Source organism: Osmerus mordax, chromosome 3 (genome assembly GCF_038355195.1).
Source record: "Osmerus mordax isolate fOsmMor3 chromosome 3, fOsmMor3.pri, whole genome shotgun sequence".
Classification (NCBI taxonomy): Eukaryota; Metazoa; Chordata; class Actinopteri; order Osmeriformes; family Osmeridae; genus Osmerus; species Osmerus mordax.
In genome coordinates this window covers 16,133,227-16,161,141 of record NC_090052.1, presented here as the reverse complement: position 1 = coordinate 16,161,141, position 27,915 = coordinate 16,133,227, and the positions used below count along the sequence as shown (strand labels likewise).

The window sequence follows — 27,915 nt, the reverse complement described above, 5'->3', positions numbered from 1 at the left end:
GTGTGGGAATGCGCTGGACACTGCGTGGGAATAAGAAAAACGGACCTCTATTGCACAATTTGGGAATGTCGTAGCTGTTGTTGTTATTCAGGAATAGAGTAGCCACTCAGATAGAAACAGCAGCAACCTTAACACATTATCTGTACCTGCTGAGAATGAAGTGACATACATCAAATACCTTGGGACTGAAATCTTTACATCCGGATTTTGTTTCTCACTGGAAAACATCTGACTTCATTTTCATAAGGGTGAGTTGGTTCATGCTGTAGACTATCGTTAGGATAGACTGGTAGTAGACTACGGCAATGAAATGATTGGACGTCCGTGCCGGGTAGAGAATAAAGCCTAACAGGACAGGATACTGCTCACAAAACAACCCTCGGTCGCGTGCTCACACGGTTGCTTTTGCCAAGACCACTGACTGTTTAGAGACACCCGCGCTTGGTCGCTATTTGGAATAGTAACAATTGCAATCCATTCAGCGCAGCTGGAAACACAGGCAACAAACTTAATGTAATTTTAGAACACTTACCTTTCTGAAACACTGCATACAAAGATAACGTTCATACCTGTATTTTTTTGTTATCACATCGCTTAACCATAGTCGTCTACAGACTACAGTAGTTACCCACAACGTTCAGACCCTTATAGCTACATATTTGTATAGGTGTTTTCGCAGGTGCTCTTCCCTCTCTTGCTATTTCTCCTTGTCTTAGCATACTAAGCTGTCATAAAGTAGGAGTCAAATGCCTACCTTACATTCCAAATTTAAAGGGATTACCTGGCCATATAGAGGTTGCTGAATTCGCTAATCAGATTCATCACTGTGAGATTATGGAATTCAATCTGCTATATTATTTTGGCCAAAGGGAACAGCACGTGGCCCTCTCTAATATGTGTGCCCAGTGTTTTCTGAAGCATTATCTCGAGGTGTCATCGTGGGGGGTGATGTAACCATACAGTTAAAGAAGGGGCATGATGTGTGATGCCGATAGCCACACTCATCCTCTGTCTCGGTTCCGACTAAACTGGAGAGAGAATATTTCCACCCTTAGAGTGTCAATCTGTGAGTTAGAGAGAAAGAGTGAGTAAGAGAGAACGAGAGAGAGAGGGATGTCGGGTGGGTGTGTGTCTGTGTGGGGAGGGGGAGCAGAGGGGGGGGGGGGGGGAGGGGGCAGTGATCTCTTGGAAAAACAGAGAGGGTGCCGGCATTGAAGGAGGCCGAGGGAATAGCCAGGCTGGCATGGGTTGGTGGTCTGGTATGTGTGTGTTACAGGGCAGGGGGCCGCTAAGGGGGCACACTGTAGTCATGCCTGGGTGAGTCATGGTGCAGTATCTGTCTAGCTGTCAGTCCAGCCAAGTGTGCATCACTGTCTCTGTTACACGTGTTGTATTTACCAGGGTGCGTGTGTTGAACCACCTTGGTCCTGTTGGCAAGGCACTTCATTCTGACAGGTTTATTGTCATATGACGTATTGGTTGAGAATGAAATTGTTGTTAAATGTGGAAACATAAATACACACTTGAGTTAGTATTACTTGTTGTTCTATGTGAATGTTATGACTTCACAGGCCACAGGCCACATCTGGAATTTGGAATTAGGAAGGAACACACCTCCAGAGTGCAGTCTTCTAATGTATGAATGCATGTGGGAAACGTTATTCCATCTATATTAACACACAACCATAGAACCATTCAAAACATGAACTTGAAATACAAACTAAGGTTTCAAAGGTGACATATCTAAGACATGTTCATGTCTTAGATCCTGGACTCAGATGTTGCTCTGACCCTGCTTGACACATAAGTCACATCCTGACAGTAATAGTAAGACTCCTCCTCCTTATTTTTAGGCCATGAGATGATGCTGCTTTTACCAGCACAAAACTATTGTGCATTTTCCTGAAATGTCTACAGAAATGTGCCTAACCATGTTGTGTTTGTGGAATCATCCCTTGGGTTTTTCCCAAAATGTACAGAATGATCTCTCTCTCTCTCTCTCTCTCTCTCTCTCTCTCTCTCTCTCTCTCTCTCTCTCTCTCTCTCTCTCTCTCTCTCTCTCTCTCTCTCTATCTCTCTCTCTCTCTCTCTCCCTCTCAGTCCCCTGAGGTGAGTTCATTGGGTTGAACACTTCCATGTGTGTACTCCTCTAAATCACGAAGGCAGTCTCAGCATCAAAAGCATCTGCATCACATGATACCTCCCAATTGGCCACGTGAATAACTATCTCTGTGCTCACAGCATACCAGTGCTATCCCCATTCATATACAGTAACATTGCCTAAATGTAAAATGAGATAGCCAAGCACCATCGATAGGCTGCCATTTGTCTTATGAACTTCATTGGCTTCTCTTTAAAATCAAGTTGTCCATCAGTATTTATATTATTACATAACTAGTGTAGCAAATGTTTTTTTCATGTTTACAGTGGTTTAGAAGTTCATAAATCATTGGTATTTCATCAAAAAATTCTAACCTGTTGAGCTATTAATGTGTCACCATTCAAATCAAATCAAATGTATTTGTATAGCCCTTTTTACAAGCAATGTTACAATTCAAGCAAACCTTGTCTATCTCTAGCTGTTAAGTATGTAAACCAACTTGTTTTACAGCATTATAAACAATCTGTGAGCGATTCTTTCTCAGTAGGTAAGTTAAGACTGTCCCCACCATAAAAACAAAAAACAATTGACAAAAAAGATAGCGCTTTAAAGCATGTCAGGTATGGTTTAACAGAAGATTGACTGTGAGAGAAACACAGCTGCCAAAAAGCCCCATGTGATCAAGGCTTCTCTGTGGTTTGTTTAACGGGTCACTTCTTTAGCTTTGGTGTGATATCAGTCTGTGCTTCAAGACAACAACGGTATGCTTCCTTTTCAGGTGTTGCCACAAGGCCACCCCTCTGGCTATCAGTTCAAGTACAAGGCCATGAAAGGCAATGCTCTTACACCATCAGTAAACAAAAACAAAAAATCACAAGTAATGTACCACAAAATGCAAAATCTTTGCAACATGTTGTGAAGTTAGGAATAAGCCTCTTCAACGTTTATCCCCTGCCATTTTGTTTCATTTGAAGAGTAGGTTCTATCATGGTGGGCATTTGTTTGTTCCTTTGCATCATCCTCCCCTGGGTGTTCACAAGCTTGGTTGTGTGCTGCAGAAAGAAAAGCAACATTGCTTGGTCTCTGAGTGTTTCCTGTCAGTGTTTTCTGCTTGATTATATGAGCGCCGGCTGTGCAGCTCATGCTGCCCCTCCCATAACATCTTGGAGGTGGCATGTTGCAGGGGCCAGCAGGACTGAAAACTGAGATATGATGTAATGCCATAATGCAGCAGCAGGGCTATTTCAGGTCTATCTCTGGTCTCCACGGCTCTATCTGCCAGCAAGCCATTCTGCCCCTCTCTCCGTCAACACCTCATCCATCAAGCCTCATGCAGACCCACTTCAACTGGGATCAGCAAGACCCCCAGGAAACTCAGATGCCTGCGTTTCCTGTTATGACTGCAGATTGGAGTTTCTTAGTAGCGTAGTCAGAAATGAGTAAAACCATCACATTCTTGTTGGCTTTAAGCTGTTAATATGTTCGGTGGGGGGGGGGGGGGGGGGGGGCTTCCGTTTGAAAGGAAGATGAATGTATCTGATATGGGGATTGAGCCTTTGCCTGGGTTTGTGTGAATCCCTGGTTGTGTTCTCGCTGGGATGGCATCTGAGCCTGGGGCACAAGTAATTTTCCGTAACGTGGGAATGTTGTGGGAGTTCCCAGCAGACAGGAACTTTGAGGAGCAGGAAGAGCTCCTTGTGCTTTGATCTTTTTCCTTGTGCCTGTAGATTCTGTCAGAGAGAGAATTTTTCCCCACAGGTATATCCCAATAAACTCTTGTCTTTTTCAGCAACTCCATGGGAGGAGGATTTTCATGTGTTGTCCCCATGGTCCACATCTGTCTAGAATCTCCTTATAGAGTACACACAGTTCACAGCATACCCCTGAATATCCTAGCCACTGCCCAGATCACATCTAACCTATGGGTTGACATCATTTTCAAAACATTGGCAATATTCAAGCAGTGCAGTTTATGAGTACTTCTTTGAGTACATCTTTGTCTTAACCCAGGATATATAGGGGTTTTCTTTAACAGTGCGAGGACATACATTTTTGTTATTCTCTCTGTTCCCTATTTGTAAGGAAGTGACAGTTTTCCTGTGAGACCACAGAATCTATAACTGCAAGAGCGTTCTGAAAAACACTATGGACCACAGCAAACATCTAGATTCGTGTTGAGAACCTGACTTCTACAGTTATTTATTGCTCTGACCTTTGAAAGCGTGAATGGTGAAGCAAGAGAATAGCACCAAGTCTAGAACCATCCTGGCTGATATAATATCCTGGTACTGTAACAGTAGGGATGAGGGTGCAGTTTTAAATAGGGCGGCCTGTCTCTCTGATGCTATCTTTGGCACCGCGACTCGTCAGACCCTTGGGCCTGCGAGTCCTCATTGTGAATCAAAGTTGTAAACTCAAGTAGACTGTTCTCTCAATGGAAGCACATAAAGAGTTATATTTGAACAGTCTTAACAGTCACCACACCAACATCACATACCGCGGGCCCCAGTCACTCTACTAGTCTTTCCAAGAAATGAGGGTGTGCTCATGAGTTCCGTGCCTTGGCCTTCACAATCCTTTTGGGAAGAGGGGGGATCTAGAACCGTGTAATGATATCTGACAGTGGGTCTTGGCAGGTCAATGAGAGTGCACATGTCATTCTACGGAGGCCTCAGCAGCACACTGTCACCAGAAATTTGACTGAGGGTTTGAAATACCTGCATGAAGAGACCACTGTAGCGTAGACTTGATTTTAAAGTGTGTTGACGTAGCCTCTCACTTCTGGAGTGTTCTGTGGTCATAAAGTTGTACAAACGCTATACAAATACATAGTTCAATCAATCCATGGAATTTGGTTTTAAGCTCTATTTGTTGGAGTGACTAATGGCTTTTTACTGTAGTTGTATTTGAGTAAGCACCTGATCCCATAATTCTGTTTTGCTCTGCAGTTAGTCTGCCCTCCTGTTCTTGTCTGCGACTCTGCATCTTCATTCCAACTTTCCTTTCCACTTGCCAGTTCTCAGAACTTGGCGTTACTCTGTGCCAGAGAAGATGATGTAAATGCTATCAGTGATGCCACCCAGTTAAATGTGCCCAGCAACAGCGTTCCTCACCAGGGTGAAAGCCCATCTGTTGAAGCACATTTTACTTTGACCCTGATGGAAACACATTCAATGTTAAAGAGGGATCCAAAACAATAATAGGTCAATTCAAAGAGACAGTTTGTGTTGTCAGCTGTGGGGAGAATAAGGATTCCTTTCTGTGGCAGTTGTTTACAAGTGCATGTTCATCCTCACACTCCATACGTTGCATTCATAATTCATGTAAATTGTTTCACAGTGTGAGAACTGGGATCCTGGGACTTCCTGGGTCTTTTGCTTGTTTGACAAGAGTGGAAAACACTGAGCTCATCTCTTTGGAGGAGTGTTTTCCTTTGTAGGATCCAGCAGAGTGGCCTCCACACTGGGCCAGAGGCAGCCCCAGGGGATCTGCCCCCAGCCCCCCCAGCACTCCCAGCCCTCCCAGCCTTCCGGTGCTTGTGTTTAGGAGTTCCCCTTCTCTTTCTGCACAGCTCGGCCACTACACGGCTGTCCCTCTTCTCTCCCTGACCCCACAGCCCTGAACCCCTGGCCTCATGTCTGAGGGTTCGACTGGGTCACACACACTTACTTCCAGATAACTTGATGAAAGTCTCCTTATCAGGCACTTTATGAGATTACTATCTAGTAAATACAAAGGATGGATTTGTTTGATACTGTCGTGTTAAAGTTGATGTGTGTGGGAGGGGAAGATAGTTTTGTTATCTTCCAGGTCTATTAGGCCTTCTATGAACGTTCTGATAGGGTGTGCAGATGGAATTCAAAGTGATGTAAAATGCAGACTTATCCAGGTGACATTCATGGTTATTGAAACTTCATCTGTATTTTAGTAGGTATATGTTACTGCTGTATAAATCGTGCAAAAAACCCTCTGTAGAATGGTGACCTAAGACTTTGTTTATATTCTAGTTACTGTAAATCCTTATCTGTTTTTGCACATTAATCTCAAAATACTTATCACAGATCTGTGATAAGAAACTTCTACGAACTTCAGACCCAGATATATCCTTACCTGGATTGGAAACATAAAGAGATCCTATCAAGAACAGTGACTTTGTGAAACCATTTTGAGAGTGCTCTTTTTGTTACACATGTAACTGGTTCAGACTGCGAGCTTGGTGAAGTTGACGCATGAGGGAATGTGTTAGGAAGGAGTGTCTGTGGGAAATGGGGAAGATGTTCGAGGTGTGAGTAAGCACCTGCTGTTTCTCATCCTGGGTGAGACTCTGCCTGACTCAACCACAGCAAGAAAATCCCTGCCTATTTGTGGCTTCAGTATCGGCTCTCATGATATGCCTAACATGTTTTATCCTCTTATCTCCCTGAATATTTTCAAGGTATTGCAGATGAATGGATTTAAACTTGGGAGCATTAAAAAAAATGACCCTGTTGTTGTGTCTGTGACTGAATCATTTTCCCTCCCAGAATTCCAGAGTGGTCTACTGTGAAGGTAAATCTGATTAAATCCCTCCTCTGCATAGTCTGTCAGGAGCTACCGTGTCTGTGGCTCGTGTGTACGATATATCCAATGATTGCCCCGCTATTGAATTGTTGTGTCTCTACTGTAGCCCTGCAGCTGTAGCTATGAAATATTAAGTTCAGTACATCTGTGACACATGCTGTCAATATGTTGTGAATCATCATGTGGGGAAAACCAGCCGTAGAAGTCATGAGGTTAGGAACACAACCTCCATGACAATCAATCCTTCTTAAATGGTTCCAAGACTGCCATCTTTCCAAACACGCACGTGCTCTGTGTTTTCTTTGAGTCATTCACATATAGATCTTTCAAGGACATACTGGCTCATCCTCTGAAATGGTGAATAGGTGTCACATTGAATCAGGAAGATTTTTTTTTTGTTGAAAAAAGGATTCCGTAGATGGTGGGGTTTTCTGTCATACATCTTGTCGGTGGGGGGACAGAACATAGCGTGGTATTGCTCAAGCCTTGCTACAGTGCATGGAAGATGAGCCAAGGGAAATCCTCTGGCTAATTAACCGCAAAGGTCAGACCAATCTGTATTAAAGGATTAAATACATTTTAAATCATATTTCACACAGAGGATAATTCCCCTCGGAATAAAAGTTAAAGTTTCAAAATATACTCCAGATTTTTTTAAATCTTAAATTAGGAGTTTAATGTGTTAATGTATTATGTATATGATTAAATTAAGATTTCAGCTGCTACAGTTTAACTATTTCTCAAACAGTGAGGCATTCGTGTTTTCGCTGGCTGTGTGTCTGTGTGCGCCAGTCATGGTTGTGTTAGATCCCACCCCTCAACAGAGAAATCGTGACTGTCCTACTGTTCCATGCCAGTGTATCGTCAGCAGTTTGACCTTATTGGCTTCTATCAGAGATTAGAGGCTGGATTGACTGCTCCCATTCTCTTCGACGCCTGAATTCATGTTTAATCGGGCTAATTCCCTTTGTCCCAGTGCGACAGGCTATGCTTCGTCTGTTCTCTTCAATAGGGACAGAAGCTTTGATTTCACACCGCTTTGGGAACTCACATTCTGCCAGCACACAAGTGCCAGAGGCGGTGTCACACCGAGGAAGAGGAGGGGTGTTATCCTCCGTGTGGTGTGTGTGAGGAAGAGGGGTGCGTCATGTCCACTCACGGTATGAAAGTGTATGCTTGTGCATGTGGTTTCCGTGACGGCGGACATGACAAGATTCCCAGACAGCAGTGTATTTCCTGCCTCCATTCGAGCTCTCTGTTGTCTTCTTCCTTCCAGCCGTTCTTAAATAAGCTGTAATGTGACCTCTCCGTGCTGGTGGTCTCCCAGGGAGGATGTGAACTGATAGCGGTGACAGGGGTCCCTTTGTGAAATATATTTTTACTTGTGATGATTAGTCAGATTGTGGGTATTTACTTAGTCCGGTGAGTAAGGTAGTGCAGACCTGAAACAGTTCTAGAAGACTCTGTTTCTAGGACTTAATACATAGATTGTCTTGTTGCCTGGTCAGTTACAGCTATCCTATGGCATCATGGGGTTAACCTATGCCTGACAGAAAGTAATTGGCTAAACCGAGAATTTGCTGATGCCGCCATTTGAATCAATAAAGGAATGAGTCGTCCAGCGCGGTTCCCTCTCTCATGTTGGAGAGTTGGATCGGGCCCCAGACAATGACCCTCGTTCAGGCCTATGTGTATCAGCCTGATGCGGAAGAGACAATGCCTCCTTTTGTAGGCCTGATTCAGGCTGATATCATGCTGGAAACTATTTCGATGGGGATCACATGTTGTTTGGGCATGCTGCTGCTCAGAGTCCCCTCCTTAGTTCACTTAACAGGAAAGCGTCTGACTTCCTACAGACAATACGGTGCTTGTCTCTAGTTTTGGGGATGCATCTGGGAGCCACTCTGCTAGTGGATAGAAAGATTTCTCTTTCTCTTTTGGTTTATAAGCTGAGACACTTTAAAAGCTGTAAAGCCTGACAAATTCTGTGTCAAGACAATAGAGGTAGGGACTCGAGAGGTCAAAGACTCGCAGTGAAATCCTGCAGCAAAGTTCAATACTCAGGTTTTTGATTGTCAAATAGCAGAGGAGGTTTTCAGGTTGTTGCGTAGCCCTCTGTGAATATATCTTGTTCAACTGGTTTGACGGTCTGGATTAAATACAGGGATGAATTGTGAATTGGTTATGTAAACCAAATAATTTTCATAGTCATAGATGTGTTATCTGTCTGTCTATCAGTCATCTGTCTACCGACAGTATACCAGTATTACCACAATCTAAAGTCCTAGAATGGCACTCTGTGGTACTGTGGTTTGTCTTTCATGTGAACCTTCCCTTCTCAGATTAATTACAGGTTATTAGAGCAGCTCTATTGTTAGTTAGAAAATGTCTTTATTTAAGGCATCCACTCAATAATTTAGTTGTCTCAACTTGTCGCTCTGTCTTGTGGAGTGTCTTGTTAAACCTTTTTAAATATTCTTTTGACGTTTTCTGCTTCAAATATTTTGGCAGGCAGTCAGAGAGACAGACAGGAAAGGCAGGGGGAGAGAGAAAGGGGATGCAGGAAATGGCCCGGGTTGGAATCGAGCCCTGGGCTGTGCAGTTTGCACTTTACCTGGTGAGCCACCGGGACACCCCCATTTGGTTAACCTTCGACCTATTTCCCTGCTGCCCTCTGAAACGAGGTCAGGTCATATCCTTATGAATATCATCCTCATGTCGAATTCCTTAAGATACACTCCTGGTTGCTACTCCTCTACGCCACTACGATAGAACCCAGGGTGTTCAATGCCAGCACACTAAGCCCAGTCATTAACCCCTGGTTACATTGGGACAGTGGGTGTTCATCAGCTCACCTACGTTTGTAAGTTTCAACCATCTGCCAAGGTGCAACTAACCCCTTTTTGACTACAGTCAGTACAATGCAGGCCTAAATAAGATGGTCTTCCTAGGGAAGAGGGGCCTGGTCTGAAGTCTGATGGCAGAGACACCATTCTCCTCATATCCTGCATGCATGTTTTTCCATGAGAGTGAAGATACTGTAGATTTGGGATGAACTATTTTAAGTGCTGTGGGGTCAGAGTGGAGCTGAGAGAGAGAGAGGAGACTGTGCAGTCAGTGAAGTGGGCCAAGTGGATCGCCCCATCCCTGTGTGTGCAAACCAGCACCAATGGGAAATACACTGAATAATTCAGTAGTATAGAACGGCTAAATAATTTAACTATTGAATTATCTACCCCAGCAATGTTTTATCCATATAGAAAAAGTTTTTGTAAACTTTTGTCCCTCTTGATTCTTAGAGGGTAGTGTTAATTGGTTTTTGGCACTGGTGATTTACTCGAAATGTTTGCTATACCATATTTTCTAATTTTCCTCCCCAATAGTGAAGTTTTGTCTAAAATTGTGGATTTCTCATTTGTGAGATATATGCACATTAAAATGTACAAAGCCAGTTTTTATACGTTGTCTACTGTACACCATACTGTCTTTAAATCTCTTTCAGGATCCTTTTCATGACGGTCTACCGTTTCATACACAGCAACTTCTTTTGCCATTCAGGTCTATAAATAGCCTGGTGCTCACAACACCACACTCTTGGAAAGCCATTTGTGCTCCTGTGTACAATTCATACCTCTGGCACAAGACCATATCATTTTGCAAACACTGTTTAGACAGTAGCAGAGTTTGACCATAAACAGCAGGGTAGTTTCACTTTCCCACCCATTGTTGTCTTGAGTTTTTACTTAGCACTGTAAGTCTTAACTTTGCACAAGTCTCTCTGGTGCGCTGGTTATGCTCTGTCTGAGCAAACACAAATAATGTCATGAGCCTACTCTCTCTGCCAGACTGGTCCTTCTGCGAAAACCTACCCAATCCCACTCCTCCTACACTGCAAAAATACCCTATCAGTTTTAAGTGCAAAAATATTTGTTACAAGCTTGTTTATGCTTAAAACAAGTACATTTGGCTGCCAGTGCAGTAAGGAACATTTCAGTTGGAAATGTTTCTTAAAATGTGTGACTTTGCCTCTGGCACCTGTGTGCTTGTTTAAGTCACTAGATAAGCCATTTTTACTGGAAACAAGTCCAACTAGATCAAATCTAAATACAAGATGATCACACAGTTAGATGTACAGTTTTTGTCATGTGACAGCCACGCAAGCTCAGCCCAGCCCAGCTCCAGCCCTCCCCTCCATTCCTGCCCAACCTGCCAACCATTCCCTCCCATGCCCCGACACTCGATCCTCGGGTCAGCTGCAGTGGGTATTCCTGTTGTGTCTGTTTGCTTTTTAATGTCAGACGGACTGGTTTGGGGTGACAACCTGTCACATGTCACTGTGTCCGTTCAGTTAAATGCGGTGGCACACAGAATGCCAATGCTGCTTAGTAAGCCAGGCCTCCTCTGGCCTACAGCTGCAGTATGAGGAGTATTTCCTTCCTTGTAAGTAGAGAAAATTGCCAGTAAGTACGCCTAGATTTGGAGCGTCCTTTTATTTCCTTTCAAACCCAGCGAAAGAAATGCCTCATGTAGGGGCCATGTGGGTGGAAGCCATGGGTCTGAGTAACACGGCTCTGCACATCGTCAGAGAAACAAAGGGACGTTTGGACAAAGAGAGAAGGAGAGGGAGAGACAGTAAAGGAGAGAGACAGAGAAAAGCTGCTACCCTGCTACACCCTGCTAGACAATTGTCATTGCGATGCACCCCATGGTTATGTCACAGGGCAACCTGGCATCCAACTCAGCTCCTACAATCAGCGCTGTCACCTGGTGTTTCTGTCTCCGCTCCAACGTGATGAGTTTATTTATAGCCTCGTAATCTGTTTCTGTTTCAGAAGCCTTCCATGGGACCCAAACTAAGCAATAACGGCTTGGCAGGTTTTGTCAGCTTCTTAATTGATTCTTCATTGGTAGTGGGCTGTGCTATATAAAGATCAAAAGCACAGCTCTACAGTCAAAGTCCAGATGGGTCTCAGATGGGTAAGAGTTATACAACAGAGGGAGAAGGACTATGAGATGCAATTGATTTACTTCTGGATCCTCTAACTGGGTCGATTGCCAGATCAGATGCTTCTGCAAACTGCTTAGAACATTCCCCCTGGCCTTCAAACACTTCAATGGTGATGGGGTCTATTGAAGCTCCTTCGCATTTTTACTGTGGGTGGGGTTGGAAGGGCTATTGTGAAATCCTCGTTTTGAACCTACTTATAATAGCCTACATAAAAACTCTTCTGTTGGGACACTCGGTTCATGTAACTTTGGGGAATTCCCCAAGGGAGTTGCATTTCATGGTAGGAATTCAGTTAAACATTAACTCTCTGCTCATAAACATACTGTACGCTCTCTGCTATAGGTGGAGAGGAGAAGAGAGAAAGAGAGATCAGTGTTTGGATAAGCAAGCCAGCTGCTGGACAGCATTTTTCCCCTCCATTGTTTCTTTGACTGTATGTCAGCCTTTGATTCCAACCGTGGGGAAGGACAGTATGGCAGATGACTGCTCTAGTAACATGAAGGTCAATGTTACAGAGTCTTTTTGTCAGCATTTCAGTTCTGAATGCATAGTACACTGGGTAAATGTGTTGACCTTGAACGCTGTAGTTTAATAGTATGCCTACACATAGTTTCCACTGAGACACTTAGGGAAGAACTGAGCAGAGACATTAAAGAAAAGAGATACAAATGAAGAGGTTTGTACAATACAGGGCTATGGTAAGCAGTGTGCTGTTGAAACGGAGTGAAATAGAAAGAAGAGTCTAAGAAAGAGAGAGAGAAAGGTGAGAGAGAGACCAGGAGCCTGGGGCTTAGGAAGTGCGGTTCTCAGGAAGGAAGTGTCCGGCCGCCTTAGTAAACAGATTAATGAGGTCATCCATCATGGCGACTGCCCCTGCACATCAGGCTGTATCTGCCTAGCCTCCTCAGACCCACCTTTCCCCCCTAGAAGGACCAGGGGCAGGGGTGGGAGCAGGGGCAGGAGCCGAAGGAGAGGCAGGGGGATGAGGAAAAGGAGGAGCAAGGGCAGGAGCTTGGACCAGAGCAAGGCAGGAGGAGGGGGAAGAGAAGCAGATGGTGCAGCAGGGGCAGGAGGAGCAGTGATGGCGGGAGGAATACATTCAATTTCACATGACGAAGACTTTGAATTTCTCACCCTGAAGGATGCTGTCCACAGAAGCATACAAAACTGAGCATGTTCACACACACACGCGCGTGCGCACACACACACACACTTCTGAGAAACCGTCTGCCCCTTGTCCATACATTTGATGTGGTTTCCTGTACAGCAGTTTCACTTTACTTTTCAGTAAGAGATCTCATGGATGATTGGTATGGAATGTTTGAAATGCAAAGTATTTTGAATAATCTACATTATTTCCCTCAACAGTTTTCCTAATTAAATTAATGAGATTCAGCATTCTGTTCAGCCGCCTGACTCTTCTACCGAATCTGGTTTCTTCAATAGAAAAGAGCTATATTTATAGTTACATGTAAGACGATTGCGAAACGGGAAGTGTCAATTAAGGAAATGCGCTTTATGACTCTCTGTTCTCATGTTACATGGGCTTGGTGGTAGCAGTTTGAGAAATTGGTTCTGTTGAAATCTGCACAATGAAGCCCAGAAAAGCCCAACACCCTGTCTACACAGGCAACCTGACAGGAAACTGGGGCAGATCCTAGCTGAAAGTCAAACTTACAGACAGCCATCAAGTCTACCTTTGAACATCCCCTCTCACGACTCAGCGGCTTTCTCAACTCATAATATGAATAGATGGCCTGAACCTCATTGAGCAAGAGTGTAGGGAGCACATACAACACAATAGGCTGCAGTTACTCAGTGTGAGACAGAGCTGTGTCAGTGTCAGAGTGTCAGTTTATTGCCTGGACCTCCTCAGGCCTGCACCTGGAGAGAACACTACCTGTCCTGTCTGTTTGGTTTGCCTGTCTGTCTTCTAACAGATAATAGAGAGAAATTGCTGTGTGGAGCCTTGTCACAACAGCTCCAAGCTAGAATGAACAAACAGGCTTGTAGGGTTGTAAGTGTGCCTTGCGATTGTGTTGAAAGAAACAGTTTCTTGATGAGAAGCAGTTTCATGAAGCCTACGGTATCTTGAACATCGCAGGTACTGGAGCATGACTCAGATCTGAATCTGGAAGCAAAAACTAATCTTTTTAAAGAACAAGATTTAACAAGTTAACTTACATTTTCTTGGTTTGCAAGGATTGCAGGAAAACTATCCTAGGAGAAGGACAATCCAGAACTTTGGGATTTTATCCAAGACTAGAATTCAATCAACTCAACTCTTCTCAAGGGTACCTCCTGCACTCAACAACTTCCTCTTTGTAAAGTCAAGCATAGCCATGTCCTTGGTCCAGACCCACTAGACTCTAATTATCCTGGTGACAGGAGATGACTGCCATTTTTCAGACTCCAGCATAGAGCAGTGTGTGGTCTCTGCCAGGAGCCCGGGATCCTGTCTCCGTGGTTACCTTTTCGTCCTGCTTTCAGACCGCAGCCAGTCAGGTCTCAGCCCTTAGCCAAGTCAGCTGCCATGTTGACTTTGGAAGAGGACAAGAAGCCCTGCCTCTCAGTGTACATGGGCACCTGTCAAAGGCTGGTGGTTCACCTCGTTCTCAGTGTGACGGGAAACCAGTCAGACATGTCAGCCAAGCTCACTCAAATCTCACAATCTTGGATTTGAAGTGCACATCCACATACGTACTATAAACACAGTACATATCACCCAGTATGCAAGCAGATCATTATATAGCAGAGCAGGGAGGCTATGAGGTTGGTAGTGACCTGGGTGTTATAATAGAGAGGTTTCTTGTGAGGGTGAGAGGGCTTGCAAAGGTGAAGCTACGACCAGGGGCTGGCTGTGAACCCTTTTCCAGGCTGCTGGTTAGAAACCCTGGAGCACCTGGATCATGGCCTCGGCTGCACCCACACACAGAGAGGCAGGGATCCCTCAGTCCGCTGCTGGCTCCAGGAAGCAGATGACGATCAGAGTGGAGCGCACTTAGTGCCCCATCATCCAGTCACCCCTTCTGCAGACCTGGGACTGGAGCTCCTTCTGGACTGGATCAGAGAGCATTAGCAGCCCTGCTGTTTGAGCTACTGGCTTTACTGATCAAATAACGGAAGCCCAAACCCCGAAGCCACTGTGTGGTTGCGGGTTTGTTTCGTGGGTGGTTGCTGCAAGCTTTCCAACAACGCAGACAGGTTCACATTACCTCCTGCAGGCATTGCTAGCTCGTTTAGCGGGGCTTGGGATGGGGCCATTATGACTCATCTTAGTGGTAGAGCAGGGATGCTTTCACGAGTCCTTACACCCCCTGGAGGGAAAATCAAGAGAGAAGGCCAGAGCTGCCACCCAAAGTTGTGACTGAGTTGAATGTGTTATAAAAATGTGTCACCTTATTTGCTCTCAGTCCATTTCCCTAAAAGAGCACCCTGTCTCTCCCCGTCCCCAGACACGGTGCACCATCTGCTTTTTTCTTCCCTGCCTAGCTTAATCCACCCCAGTCATCATAGTCCAGACAGACAGAGAGGCTGTGGAGGTCAGGCAGCATTCCACAGCAGAGCCCCCCTTTAGTCTGTGCAGCGGGGCAGAACCTTCAAGCATGGCATGGATGACGGACCTGCCCTACTCCCCTTTCATAGAAGCACACGACACACTGCACTAGAGGTTTGTAGCCGGCCTGTGCCCTCAATGCCCTCTGCTCTCTTGTGTGTGTGTGCGTGTGTGTGTGTCAGTGCATGTGCTTGCGTGTGTGTGTGAAAGTATTTTGGGAGCAAATTCTGAAAACCACTTTCCTTCAGCCTACGATTCAGGCCGTAACTGATTGCTTCAGTGTCCGGCTATGAACTGATGGATTGTGCATCAGCTGTCAGTGGGGTCACGGTTGGGCTAAATGTTGACACAGTCCTGTTGACCCTCATGTCAGCGCCGTGTCCAGCCTGAGGCTTCAGCTTGGCCTCCCCTGACCTCCATTGTCAGCCACCATTGGCTGTGTGGCGGTATTTATGTTTCATGTGAATGCTCCCATCACTCGGGCTAAAACAGGAGCCTGCAGAGGGTTAGAAGCAACGTGAAGCAGATGTTGGGCATTGCCATGGCTCTTCCAGGGACCCCAGGTTGAAACCAGAGAAGTGGGGATGAGTGACCCTGCATGGCTGCCACGCTCAGTGTCTAATGAAAGAACCGAACACATGAGGCCTTTGTCCTGGGAAGCGTTTTAGCAAAAGGAGAATCTGTGAGGAGAAAGACAACATGTGACAAGGGTGTGAAGTTTTTTCACATTCACAAGGATTCTATTACAGGGACAAGAGTGAGTAACCAACTCGTGAAGGCGGTTGTTCCACAGTGGAAGGCAGTTTCTTATTCACATGTTTACATTTACCACCAGTAAAGTAGAATGGTTCATGTGAAGAGAATGCCATTTTATGACTGCCACCCTAACATTTGAAGGACAAATATACAGTTCAATACACATTTAGCTTTGCCTGGCAGGGTAGTACTATAAAAGAAAATGACAGGGTCTTACTAAACGGACACACAGAGAGATGAGGTTTGGAGAGATTTTGGGGCCACCAGATGAAATGAGGGCCTGGTGATTATGAGGCGGATGTGGATGTGACCTAGTCACCACCTATGGTCTCAACGCCGTTTTATGGGAATGTGGTTAAAACACAGTCTTTCAGACACTCCCACAGAGTCTTGGCAGGGAGGGAGAGCTGTTTAAACAACACAACGGGATTACGTTTAAGGTTTAATCTTTAAAGGATTAGTCCTAAGGCTATAAACATTCCCACTCCTACAGCACAAATATTTATTGCTTTGTTAAATGGTTCAGTGTGGATTGGGGGGGTAAGAGTAAACATATGTGGTGTAGTCTCTTTCCGAGCTATGGCTCCTGTAGGAGCTGGTTTTGTGACGGCAGATTTTGCCTGCAAGGAGAGAAGATCAGCTCCCTCTTGTGAGAGAGGTCTGCAACTCCCACTGTTATTGTGGCGCCCAAGGCCATCATCAGCGGATTGAACATTTGAATGTTCATTATCCTGGAAAATGACATTCCTCCAAGAAAGAGGGAAAGCAATTACACATTGCTGGAGTCTTTCTCAATCTCCTCCCGCTCCCTCTCTCTCCTCCATCTCCCTCTCTCTCCTCCATCTCCCTCTCTCTCCTCCATCTCCCTCTCTCTCCTCCATCTCCCTCGCTCTCCTGCCTCTCCCTTTCTCTCTGTCTCTCTGTCTGTACCGGACTGTTTATTTGTCCTCTGTCTCTCGGTCCCTCTCTCTCTCTCTCTCTCTCTCTCTCTCTCTCTCTCTCTCTCTCTCTCTCTCTCTCTCTCTCTCTCTCTCTCTCTCTCTCTCTCTCTCTCTCTCTCTCTCTCTCTCTCACACTCTCTCTCTCTCTGTCCTCTAGCTGGCAGGTCTGGGGCGGGGCAGGGAGCATGGCTGAACCACGGCGTGAGAGCACCAGCAGCTTGCAGAGGAAGAAGCCTCCATGGCTCAAACTGGACATTCCCACGGCTCAGGTGTCTCTAGATGAGCCAGCCACCTTTGTTCAGGTACCTCATCTCTCTCTCTCTCTCTCTCTCTCTCTCTCTCTCTCTCTCTCTCTGTCTGTCTCTCTCACACACACACACACACTCTGCCCTCCTGGATGCACATCTCTTTGAAATATCATGCCAGTTTGTCTAGACAAAATATTTTGGTTTTGGTCTCAAAGGCTCCATGTTGCTGTTTTTAGACGTCTCATTATTTTGTGGTTCTAATTTTCTGTCTCTGCCTGCCTGCCTGCCTGCCTGTCTGCGTGTCTGTTCCTTTGTCTGTCTGTTTGTCTGTCTGTCTGTTCCTCGGTCCGAACGTCTGTCGGTCTGTCTGTTCCTTTGTCCGTCTGACCAGCCGGTGAAGCGCCAGGGTTTCCTCCGCAGCATCAGCATGCCAGTGGAGACCACCCACCTCCAGTCCCCGCCCCTCTTTGACTCCAGACGGCCGGCCCTGCAGCGCCAGTCTTCCATCAGTCAGACCATCAAGAGGTGAGGGAACACATTCACGTGACTTCACGTGACCACTCTCGAAGGCCTGTGCTCACGAGTAAGCCCAATCGAGAGCATGCATATATGTTTGTTCGATTCATTCATTTGTTTCCTAATATTTGTGTTCAAGTCAGTGTGGTTCGATCATGGTCAGTGTGACCGTATGTGTGACATTACTGAACTGTACATTACAAGGCATAACTAGGCCTCCAGGCATGATTCTGTGTGTGTGTGTGTCATGGAGCCTGACACACTCTTCACAGTTTGTCCGCTCATCATGAACATTTACATTTAGTCATTTAGCAGACGCTCTTAGAGCGACTTACAGTAAGTACAGGGACATTCCGCCCGAGGCAAGTAGGGTGAAGTGCCTTGCCCAAGGACACAACGTCATTTGGCACTGCCGGAGAATCGAACTGGCAACCTTCTGATTACTAGCCCGCTTCCCTCACCGCTCAGCCACCTGACTCCCCATGTATTGATTCAACTGGATCTACTTTTACTATGAATATGTGTTAGTGGCTGTGCATTAACAGTGTATTATTAGCAGGGATTATTGCCTTTTCCATGCGAATCAGACCCTCTGTCTAAATGTTATCTCAGTATGACACGCTCATTTCACTTCTCCCTAGTGAGGGAATTTGTATTGTTTTTTTGGGCCTTATAACAAAAGCATGACCTAGACTGGTCTTTCCTAACAATTTCGTTTCAACTCTTAATGGCACTTTGGCTGTAACACTCTATGGCTGCTTTTTCTTCTGACTTCCTGTTCTTTTCTTCTGACTTCCTGTTCTTTTCTTCTCTCTTTCCTTCTGTTTCCTGCCCTGTCTTCCCTTTCCTCCTGCCTCCCTGCTCTGGCCGTCTACAGCAGCAGGAGGGTGCACTTTGAAAGGATTAACACAGTGCCCGTTAAGGGCCAGCGGGCTGCACGCCACGCTCCCAGGAAACATCACTCCCTCTCCAGAACCTTGCTCAGGTACTGCTAGTGCAGGGGTCCTCAGGAAGGGGTCTGGATCTGGGCCTGGATCTGGGCCTGGATCTGGGCCTGGATCTGGGCCTGGATCTGGGCCCGGCCCGGGTCTGGGTCTGTCTGAGTACATGGCCCTCACAGAAGCACAGGCATGCATCAGTTATTGCATTATGTGTGAGGATGATGCATAGAAAAGAGGGATTGCTTTGACAGCACACTGTTCATTTGGTTTCACTGGCATGACTGGTATTGCTATGACTCATCACTACCGATTCATTCTAGATTAGTCATGAACACAGGGCCAAACCCAGATCTGCCATTTTCCTGGAATGAACAAGATACACCACATTCCACATTCCTCTGTGGTCAGAGCTGAGACCAGCCAGCTGGGAGCCTGTGTGACATGTGACAGAGCACACAACCCAAGCACATCTGTCAAACAGCGTTCCTAAACTATGGGTTTGAGGACCGTTATTGATTGAGACTGGGTGTGAGCGGATGCTGAAATGGTTAGGGTTAGGGTTAATCCTTCGCCGTGGTGGTTTGACTGCGGAAGGGCGGGCGTGGGCCGCGCTAGACGCAGATTAGATTAGACTGGCTCATGCAGAGGCAGACCAGGTGTTCAGGCAGGCTGGCCTCTATTTATAGCAGCAGAGGCCAGCAGAGGCCAGGCCAGGGCTACCCTGATGACATGCTGGACCATGACACAGCAGCTGACAGGACTGGTCACCCACATGGTTCACTCCTAATATCTAGGCCCCTATCTGCCCAGAACAATAGGCAGGTCAGAGATCATAATTTTTGTTAGGGGCGTATGGTTGTTAGACAATTACAAACACACCCTGTTGCAAGTAATGAACTATTTAAACAGAGCCCGATCTTGAGTGCTTCCTCTGAAATCTTTCCACTTCCTCTTCCTGCCCTCAGGGTATGTAAGATAATGCCTGCCTCAGTTACTTAACCAAGCTTTGGTAGAAAGTATACTTTGGTAGCAAAAAACGGCATTTGAAATGCAAGGGGATTTTGAATTTGGCAACTTTTAAGACGTGCAACTGATCAGTAGCACATCTCTATTTTACAGGATGGTATCTACTGTGAGGTCAGTGGTATTAGTGGCTGGCCAAGTTAGACTCCATATGCCTGAGAGAGTATGCCAGGTCTAAAGGTCCTATCTGAGCTGTATTTGTGTATGTGTGTGAGTCTGGACTGGAACATGTCTGGGCTTATTCGCCTTCTCTCCGCCCGTTTTTTTTTTTTTTTTACACTCTGGAAAGTGTCACCCTATCAGTTTGTTTCATGCTTGCCCACCCCACTCTTCCAGAGACAACTTTGAAGAGTGAAGCATATCTGCGGCTCTCGATCTCAGAAACCATTTCTCACCTGCTAGCTATCTGGGTTAGGGGCATCTCTCTGTGCTGACAGGGCTGGGGTCGAGGTGATTAGTGAGAGCCTGTGTGTGTGGGTCTGTGAGATGTCTGCCCCCAGTCTGAGTGGTCAGTGTTTGTGGTGTCAGGGGTACGGCGGACTGGTTCGGGGTCAGTAAGGACGGCGATGCCACACAGAAATGGCAGAGGAAGAGCCTGCGTCACTGCAGCATGCGCTACGGGAAGCTGAAGCCACAGGTGATCCGAGAGATGGACCTGCCCAGCCAGGACAACATCTCCTTGACCAGCACTGAGACCCCACCCCCCCTCTACGTCCCCTCCTCCCAGTATGGTATGCAGAAGGTACAGTATCATCATCTTCGCCAGCACCTTGAAGATGTTTGAGTTCCTCCCTCCTACCTTCACCCATCCCCTAGAGGGACAGTTTACGATTCAGAGTTCAGCATTTTCGATTCGATCATTTCTTGCCCTTTTCAGGACATGTGTGCCATAGTCAGCACAGAGCCTCACATATACCCGTTTTTACAGAGCCTCACGCCACCCGTTTTTACAGAGCCTCACAAACACCGAAACCTTTCCAGTACCATTCCCCTTTGAAACCTTCATTTGTGAATCCCTGCAGCCCTGACCTCCTGCTCCTCCCGTGTCTCTCCAGATCGTGGACCCACTGGCGCGTGGCCGGGCCTTCCGTATGGTGGAGGAGGTGGACGGCTACAGCGTCCCCCAGACGCCCATCACCCCCGGCGCCGCCTCGCTCTGCTCCTTCACCAGCTCCCGCTCGGGCCTCAACAGGCTGCCACGGCGACGCAAGAGGGAGTCGGTGGCCAAGATGAGCTTCAGGGCCGCGGCAGCGCTGGTGAAGGTGAGCTTTCAGGGCCTCAGGGGGTTTTCCGGAGACGGGAGGCTGCCTCTCTGCCTCTCTGCTTCTCTGTCTTCCCTCTCAAACGTTGGAAGGCTTTCTCTGGTCTTTGTGCCAGGTTTGGTTGTCACTCATAGGTTTTCCTGTGCGTGTGTTGTTGTTAGATCATTGCTTGTCTGTTGCATACAGATCCAAACCATTCCCATCCAGTGCCCCTATGATCAAACACTTCAGGTGAGGTGCATGTGAGTTGGACAAGCAGCCGTGCTCGCTCCGTTGTGTCTCCTGGTGGAGCCGTAGATGTCAGTCCGCCCCCCCCCCCTGCCCTTTAGAACAACACAGTTGTTCTAGTACATATTTGTTTGGACAAAGGGTTAGTCTCACCGTGTTGTGCGCGGGTGGTAGAGACCTCTCTCAGTGTGCCATGCTGTGCCATGTTGTTCAGTGGAAAGCCCTTCTGACATGGACAAGATGTGTGTCTGTATGAATTGAGGAATGACATTGAGTTCTCCACAATAATCATGTCTGCCTGACTTGTGATCATTTGTGGATATGCATGTTGTGTTGTTAAAGTACAGCAATGTGGAACTGTAGACTACAGTATTTGTTATCGTCATGGCACGGGAAAAACACAACTGTACTTGATGTACCTACCTACCTAACTTTACAACCTGTATTGTGTGTGTGTGTGTGTGTCTGTGTGTGTGCCTGTATTGCACATGTGTGCGTGCCTGTGTGTGTGTGTGGTTTTAGGGGCGCTCCTTACGGGACAATACCCTGCGACGGGCACAGAGGCGAAGTTTCACCCCTGCCAGCTTCATGGAGGAGGACGTGGTGGACTTCCCTGATGAGCTGGACACCTCGTTCTTCGCCAGGGTAAGGCGACTCCACACTGCACACTAAATCATGCCCGCGGAATGGAACCACAGCACAACCTAGTGGACTCTTACAGATTTGCAAGAGAAATCGAAGGTCTCTGATGGACCTATTAGTTCAGTGTTGTTCTCCTAACTGACCTGCCCGGCCCCTCCAGGACTGTATGATGCATGAGGAGTTGTCCACATACGCCGACGAGGTGTTTGAGTCGCTGTCGGAGGCGGCTATCAAGGATGCGGAGCCCAGCAGTAAGCTGGAGGAGACCGAGCTGACGGGCAGCGCCCTGGACAAGACTGAGCTGGAGAGGAGCCACCTCATGCTGTAGGTGCCCCTGAGGGGGGAAACACTGGGATACTGTTAGCTTCCCTCCCTGCAGCCATGCAGTCACAGACCACTGCTTACTTGGACTGAGAGTGATGCGTCTCCCTCTCCTCTCTCAGGCCCCTGGAGCGAGGGTGGAGGAAGGCGAAGGAGGGCACGCCAGGGCCCCCCAAAGTGCCCCTGCGGCAGGAGGTGGTGAGCGTGAACGGCCAGAGGCGGGGTCAGCGCATCGTTGTGCCCGTCAAGAAGCTCTTCGCCCGGGAGAAGAGGCCCTACGGCCTGGGCATGGTGGGCAAGCTCACGAACCGCACGTACCGCAAGCGCATCGACAGCTACGTCAAGAGGCAGATAGAGGACATGGACGACCATAGGTGTGGTCATGCAGCACATCATATCTAGTGCCCTCCCCACACACACACACACGCACACACACTCCTCCCCCCATCTATCAGTTACAATACTAGGAAGCTTTTTTGTCGTTGAGGATCTTGACTGTTGTATTGTACTAATTTAGGGCTTGTTTTCGATCTCAACCAGGCCTTTTTTTACATACTGGATCACTTTTGTCCACTTGTTAATCACGATCCTGGCCGTGTGCATCTATGGGATCGCACCAGTGGGGTTCTCCCAACACGAGACGGTTGATTCTGTGAGTAGTAGCGTGCTGCATGGAAGCACTTCTTCAGGACACCTTCACTGACGTGTGTGTTTAAATGTTGAGGGAGTGAACATACTTCTCCCGTCTGCTCCTCAGGTTTTAAGAAACAAAGGCGTATATGAAAATGTCAAGTTTGTGCAACAAGAGAACTTCTGGATTGGGCCCAGTTCGGTAAGAATAGTTCTCCGCTGGCTTTCAAATAGTTTTCAGGGATTTTCAAATGACCTTACTGTATAGCTGCATGTCATTTAAGAGCCCCTAAACTATGATAGACAGACCGCCAGGATGTTGTGTTTTGTACCTGTAGACAATATGTTCACTTGGCTGTCGTTCTCTCCATCAGGAGTCTCTCATCCACCTGGGGGCCAAGTTCTCTCCCTGCATGCGCCAGGACCAGCAGGTGCACAGCCTGATCAGGGAAAAGAGAGCCATCGAACGCAACTCTGCATGCTGCGTGCGCAATGACCGCTCAGGTTGTGTCCAAACCTCAGAGGAGGAGTGCTCTGTGAGTCCCTCACCACACACACACAGACACACACCCAAACAGACACACACAGACAAACAGACAAGCACACACAAAAAAAGACACACACAGACACTTACACACACACAGACACACCAACACACAAAGACACACACAGACACTTAAACACTTACAGACACACACTGACACTCCCCTCAGATCCCTCATTACTATCTCACCACCTCGGTCTACATCTCTCTACCCTCGTGGTAATCGGAGGCGGTGTCCACGTCCCCTCTGTGCTTGTGCTCTGTGTCTGCAGAGTACGCTGGCCGTGTGGGTCAAGTGGCCAGGGCACTCCAGCACCCCTCAGCTGGAGGGCAAGGACAGACAGTATGGCTCTGTGTGCCACCAGGATCCCAGGTGAGACACCGGCACTCTCTCTGTCGCACAAAGCCTGCTGCGCTCGCACGCTGACTGTCAAGCACTGGGAATTCGACTTGATTTGACACCCAGTGGATTGTGTTCCATGACGTATGTTCTCATCCCAGGATTTGTCTCGAGCCGGCCTCCGTATCGCCTCACGAATGGCCTGATGACATCACCAAGTGGCCAGTAAGTATTGGCAGAAGCGCCACGCTCTCTCTTCGCCCAAGGGTGAGAGTTCAAAGGAGCTCGGAGGTATCCAGGGAGTCAGGTGGCTGAGTGGTTTGGGAATCGGGCTAGTAATCCGAAGGTTGCCAGTTCGATTCCCGGTCATGCCAACTGACGCTGTGTCCTTGGGCAAGACACTTCACCCTGTTTGCCTCGGGGGAATGTCCCTGTACTTACTGTAAGTCGCTCTGGATAAGAGCGTCTGCTAAATGACTAAATGTAAATGTATCTTACTTTGCCTGTGTTTTGTGCCTTCAGATTTGCACCCGGTACAACACAGGGAACCACACCAACTTGCCTCACATAGACTGTACCATCACAGGCCGGCCCTGCTGCATCGGCACTAAAGGAAGGTGAGAGGAACCCACACCTCAACCACGATACACTTCTGAAAACACCAAGACCAAACCCTCAAGGCCATACCGGTCTCTTCATGTGCACACTGGTGTCCACAAAGCAGTGGCCCTGAACCCAGACAGCAAAGGTGTCGCCATCGCCAGCTTGAACTGACTTGGGTTTCACTGCTCCTCAGGTGTGAGATCACGTCCCGGGAATATTGTGATTTCATGAAGGGCTACTTTCACGAGGAAGCTACTCTTTGCTCCCAAGTAAGCATCTTTCTCTACCTATCTGATTTCCCTCAACAGATGATATGATCATTGTACCAATACTACCTGCATTGTACCTGTGTAACAGTAGGTTACTAATACACATGCATGTCAATTTGGTCAAAGTCCCTCTGCACACCAACCAGACCTGGCCAGTCCAGACTTTGACATGGTCCAGACAGTTCACCTAAAAGCACCTATTCCAAGTAGGTTAATAAGTCTGACTGTTGAGGAGTCTGCTGTGGAGATTACTGAGTGTTTAATCAAAATAGAAGGTGCCAACGTGGCTATTCTTAACTGAATGGGCACATAGTGCTTTCAGTAATCCCCTTTGCACAGTTCTGAACTGAACAGAGGGCAGACACTGTATGTAATCTGAGTGCCCAGACTGAATGTGTTACATTCTTGTTCGCGTTCCATTATACAGGACCAACATCCTCAGTGTATTTGGACACGCATATTTACACGGCGCTTCTACAGAAAGATACAGGAACGCATGACTTTGTGCTTCATACGTGGTGTGTGTCGTGCTTCTCTTTCTGTCAGGTGCACTGCATGGATGACGTGTGTGGCCTGCTCCCTTTTCTCAACCCAGAAATACCAGACCAGTTCTATAGGCTGTGGCTCTCCCTGTTCCTCCATGCTGGGTGAGTTAGGGGCCTTCTACTCAAACCAAGCCCCAGAAACTAGGGTTTCTGCACACAATTTCGTTGTGAATTGTACTTTTAGTGCCTTTTTATTAACTACATATATATCAAACGAATGGAGATGTACGATATATGCATATATAATTGTGCTATCCCGATGAATAAAGTTATGTCTCACTAGTTTAATCCTGCACTGCACTTTACATTTTTGTCAATGTGTTCACTAAAGCCTGAGTGTTACTCATAGAATAGAATTCTAACTGTGTAAGAAGAAGAAGAAACATCTCACATGTGGCAACAAACACACGTCCAGGAAGCGACCACACTGAGAACACATGCACGCTTGCCGGAGTCATGGCCGGCCCGACCCAATAAACAAACTAAACATTTGTTTAGGGCCCCGCGATTGGTTCGGGGCCCCCCCCCCAAAAAAGGATTTGTAAATATAAAAAAATGTTTGCCAATCAAATGGGCCCCCTACACTATTTTGGTTTAGGGCCCCCAAAATCCTAGGGCGAGCCCTAGCCGGAGTGTCCACCAAAACCCCTCCCGTTCTCCGCATTCTCCCCATCCACCCTGTCCCTCCTCTAAGGACAGCCAGGAGCAGTGGGCAGCTATGTCAGCCGCACCCAGGGACCAGTTCCAAGTGCTCACGCCCATGTCTTGGTCAGGGACAGGGCAGGAGAGCCATCTGTTCTTGCTCTGCATGGTTCTGCATTGGGGTTGTACTGTATTTTTTGCGGAGGAAACCCATGTAAGGCCAGGGAGAATGTGCTCCACACAGAAAGGCCCGGGAGGTAACTGGTTCAAATGGTTTTCAGGGATTTTCAAATGACCTTACTGTGTAGCTGCATGTCATTTAAGAGCCCCTAAACTATGATAGACAGACCGCCAGGATGTTGTGGTGTGTACCTGTACACAATATGTTCACTTGGCTGTCACAAACAGGCCTTGGGAGAACATGCCCCATGCGGGAATCAAACTCAGGACCTTCATGCTGTGAGGCTGCAGTGCAAAACATGGTGCCACAGTGATCAGTTTGTCTATTATTAGAGAGAGCTGAGTGGACCATTATAAGAAGCAGCACGTGTCTGTTCTGCCTCTCATCTGTCTCAAGGGTAATTAAAGAAAGTGCCTTCTTTGAGAGAGCATTGATGTTGATGGATAAAATCATCCATGGCTGGCTGTTAAGATGTTTACTTTTCTAATCAGGGGGATTGTCTTCCAGCACGTGCAGAGGCCACGTGGACAGTCGCAGATTTGCCTTGACACACTTATGCAGACACACCTCTGTTAGCCACTATTGACCTGGGGGATTACTTACGAATGTGTCATCCAGTATTTCATGTTATGTTTCAGGATCTTGCACTGCATGGTGTCAGTATGTTTCCAGATGACTATTCTGAGGGACCTGGAGAAACTGGCCGGCTGGCTGCGCATATCCATCATCTACATTCTCAGTGGCATCACGGGCAACCTGGCCAGTGCCATCTTCTTGCCCTACAGGGCAGAGGTGATGCCTGCCACTCTTGTCTTATAGGCACACAAACAGACACACACCGTGTCATTCAGTTATTCATGGTTACTGAGAGCATCGAGTGACAGAAATAATGTTTTGTACTGGTTCAGTTGTAAGTAAACACCAAGCTGACATGTTCCCCTGCTCATCCTCCCCTGGCCAGGTGGGTCCAGCGGGGTCTCAGTTTGGGATCCTGGCCTGCCTGTTTGTGGAGCTCATCCAGAGTTGGCAGATCCTGGCCCAGCCCTGGAGGGCTTTCACCAAGCTCCTCTGCGTGGTGCTCTTCCTCTTTGCCTTCGGCCTCCTGCCCTGGATCGACAACTTTGCCCACATCTGCGGCTTCATCTCGGGCTTCTTCCTGTCCTTCGCCTTCCTCCCCTACATCAGTTTCGGCCGCATGGACATGTACCGCAAGCGCTGCCAGATCATGGTGTTCTTGCTGGTTTTCGTGGGGCTGTTTGCAGGCCTCGTGGTGCTATTCTACGTCTACCCCATCAAGTGTGAGTGGTGCGAACTGCTCACCTGCATCCCCTTCACGGACAAGTTCTGCGAGAAGTACGACCTCAACGCTCACCTCCACTGAACCCTGTGGCCTCGGCGGAGCCCTAGTTGGAGCACACCAGGTCAAGAGTAATGATATAATATGATATATGATATGTGTCACCTCATCCACGTCTCTGTCAGGCCCAATGTTAGTGTGGCTGTGTGTGAGAAGGGGTTTGTTCTCCTTCTCTGTCTCTGTGAACTATGCTTGTATTTTTATACTCCTTTGTAGACAGCCACTTCACCCACCACGAAGACTTCTTCTTTTAATCACCTTCCTTTTGACACCACATCATCTGACTAAGACAACAAGGGTACTTGTACTGACTTTTCAAGCCTTCATTCTATCCTTCTGTATGTCAGGGATTGGAAGGGCCAGCACTGGTACAACATCAAGAAGGAATATACTCAGTATTTTTTTTTATTTGTCATTCTTTTTTATTTACATACTTTTTAACACTCACCATCCAGGAGAAGGTTTTTGTTATTATTCAGGCAACTCTCAGAAAACCAGGGATACCAATCAAACATGAATGCCTTTGGTGCCTTGTTGATAAATGTACCAACTACTGCCATATTTTTGTTACATGTTGAGCACTCGAAAGTTATCCTTTTATTTGTTTATTGCTTCTTAAGAAGTGATGATTAATTAAAAAGGTAGCGTTTTAGCTACCTGTTCACTCACATGTAATTGAATACAACAGTAAAAAATACTAA

The 27,915-nt window shown here is 47.0% G+C and overlaps 1 protein-coding gene across 5 annotated transcripts; it reads left to right on the top strand.

The window, feature by feature from the left end:
- Window positions 1–27,915, top strand: rhbdf1a (rhomboid 5 homolog 1a (Drosophila)). 5 transcript variants are annotated; one of them, XM_067233318.1, is made up of 20 exons: window positions 1–248; window positions 17,080–17,224; window positions 17,562–17,695; window positions 18,564–18,671; window positions 20,179–20,392; window positions 20,706–20,912; window positions 21,099–21,143; window positions 21,663–21,785; window positions 21,943–22,106; window positions 22,226–22,477; window positions 22,644–22,755; window positions 22,861–22,935; window positions 23,108–23,269; window positions 23,550–23,650; window positions 23,779–23,842; window positions 24,140–24,234; window positions 24,414–24,489; window positions 25,036–25,136; window positions 26,496–26,649; window positions 26,819–27,915. In XM_067233318.1, the coding sequence occupies exons 2-20, from the start codon at window positions 17,108–17,110 to the stop codon at window positions 27,236–27,238; spliced, it is 2,724 nt and encodes a 907-aa protein (XP_067089419.1). In that variant the 5' UTR covers window positions 1–248; window positions 17,080–17,107; the 3' UTR covers window positions 27,239–27,915. The 5 variants fall into 5 exon arrangements, with proteins under 5 accessions (XP_067089419.1, XP_067089423.1, XP_067089421.1 ...); XM_067233319.1 differs by lacking the exon at window positions 1–248 and adding an exon at window positions 15,288–15,339; XM_067233322.1 differs by lacking the exon at window positions 18,564–18,671.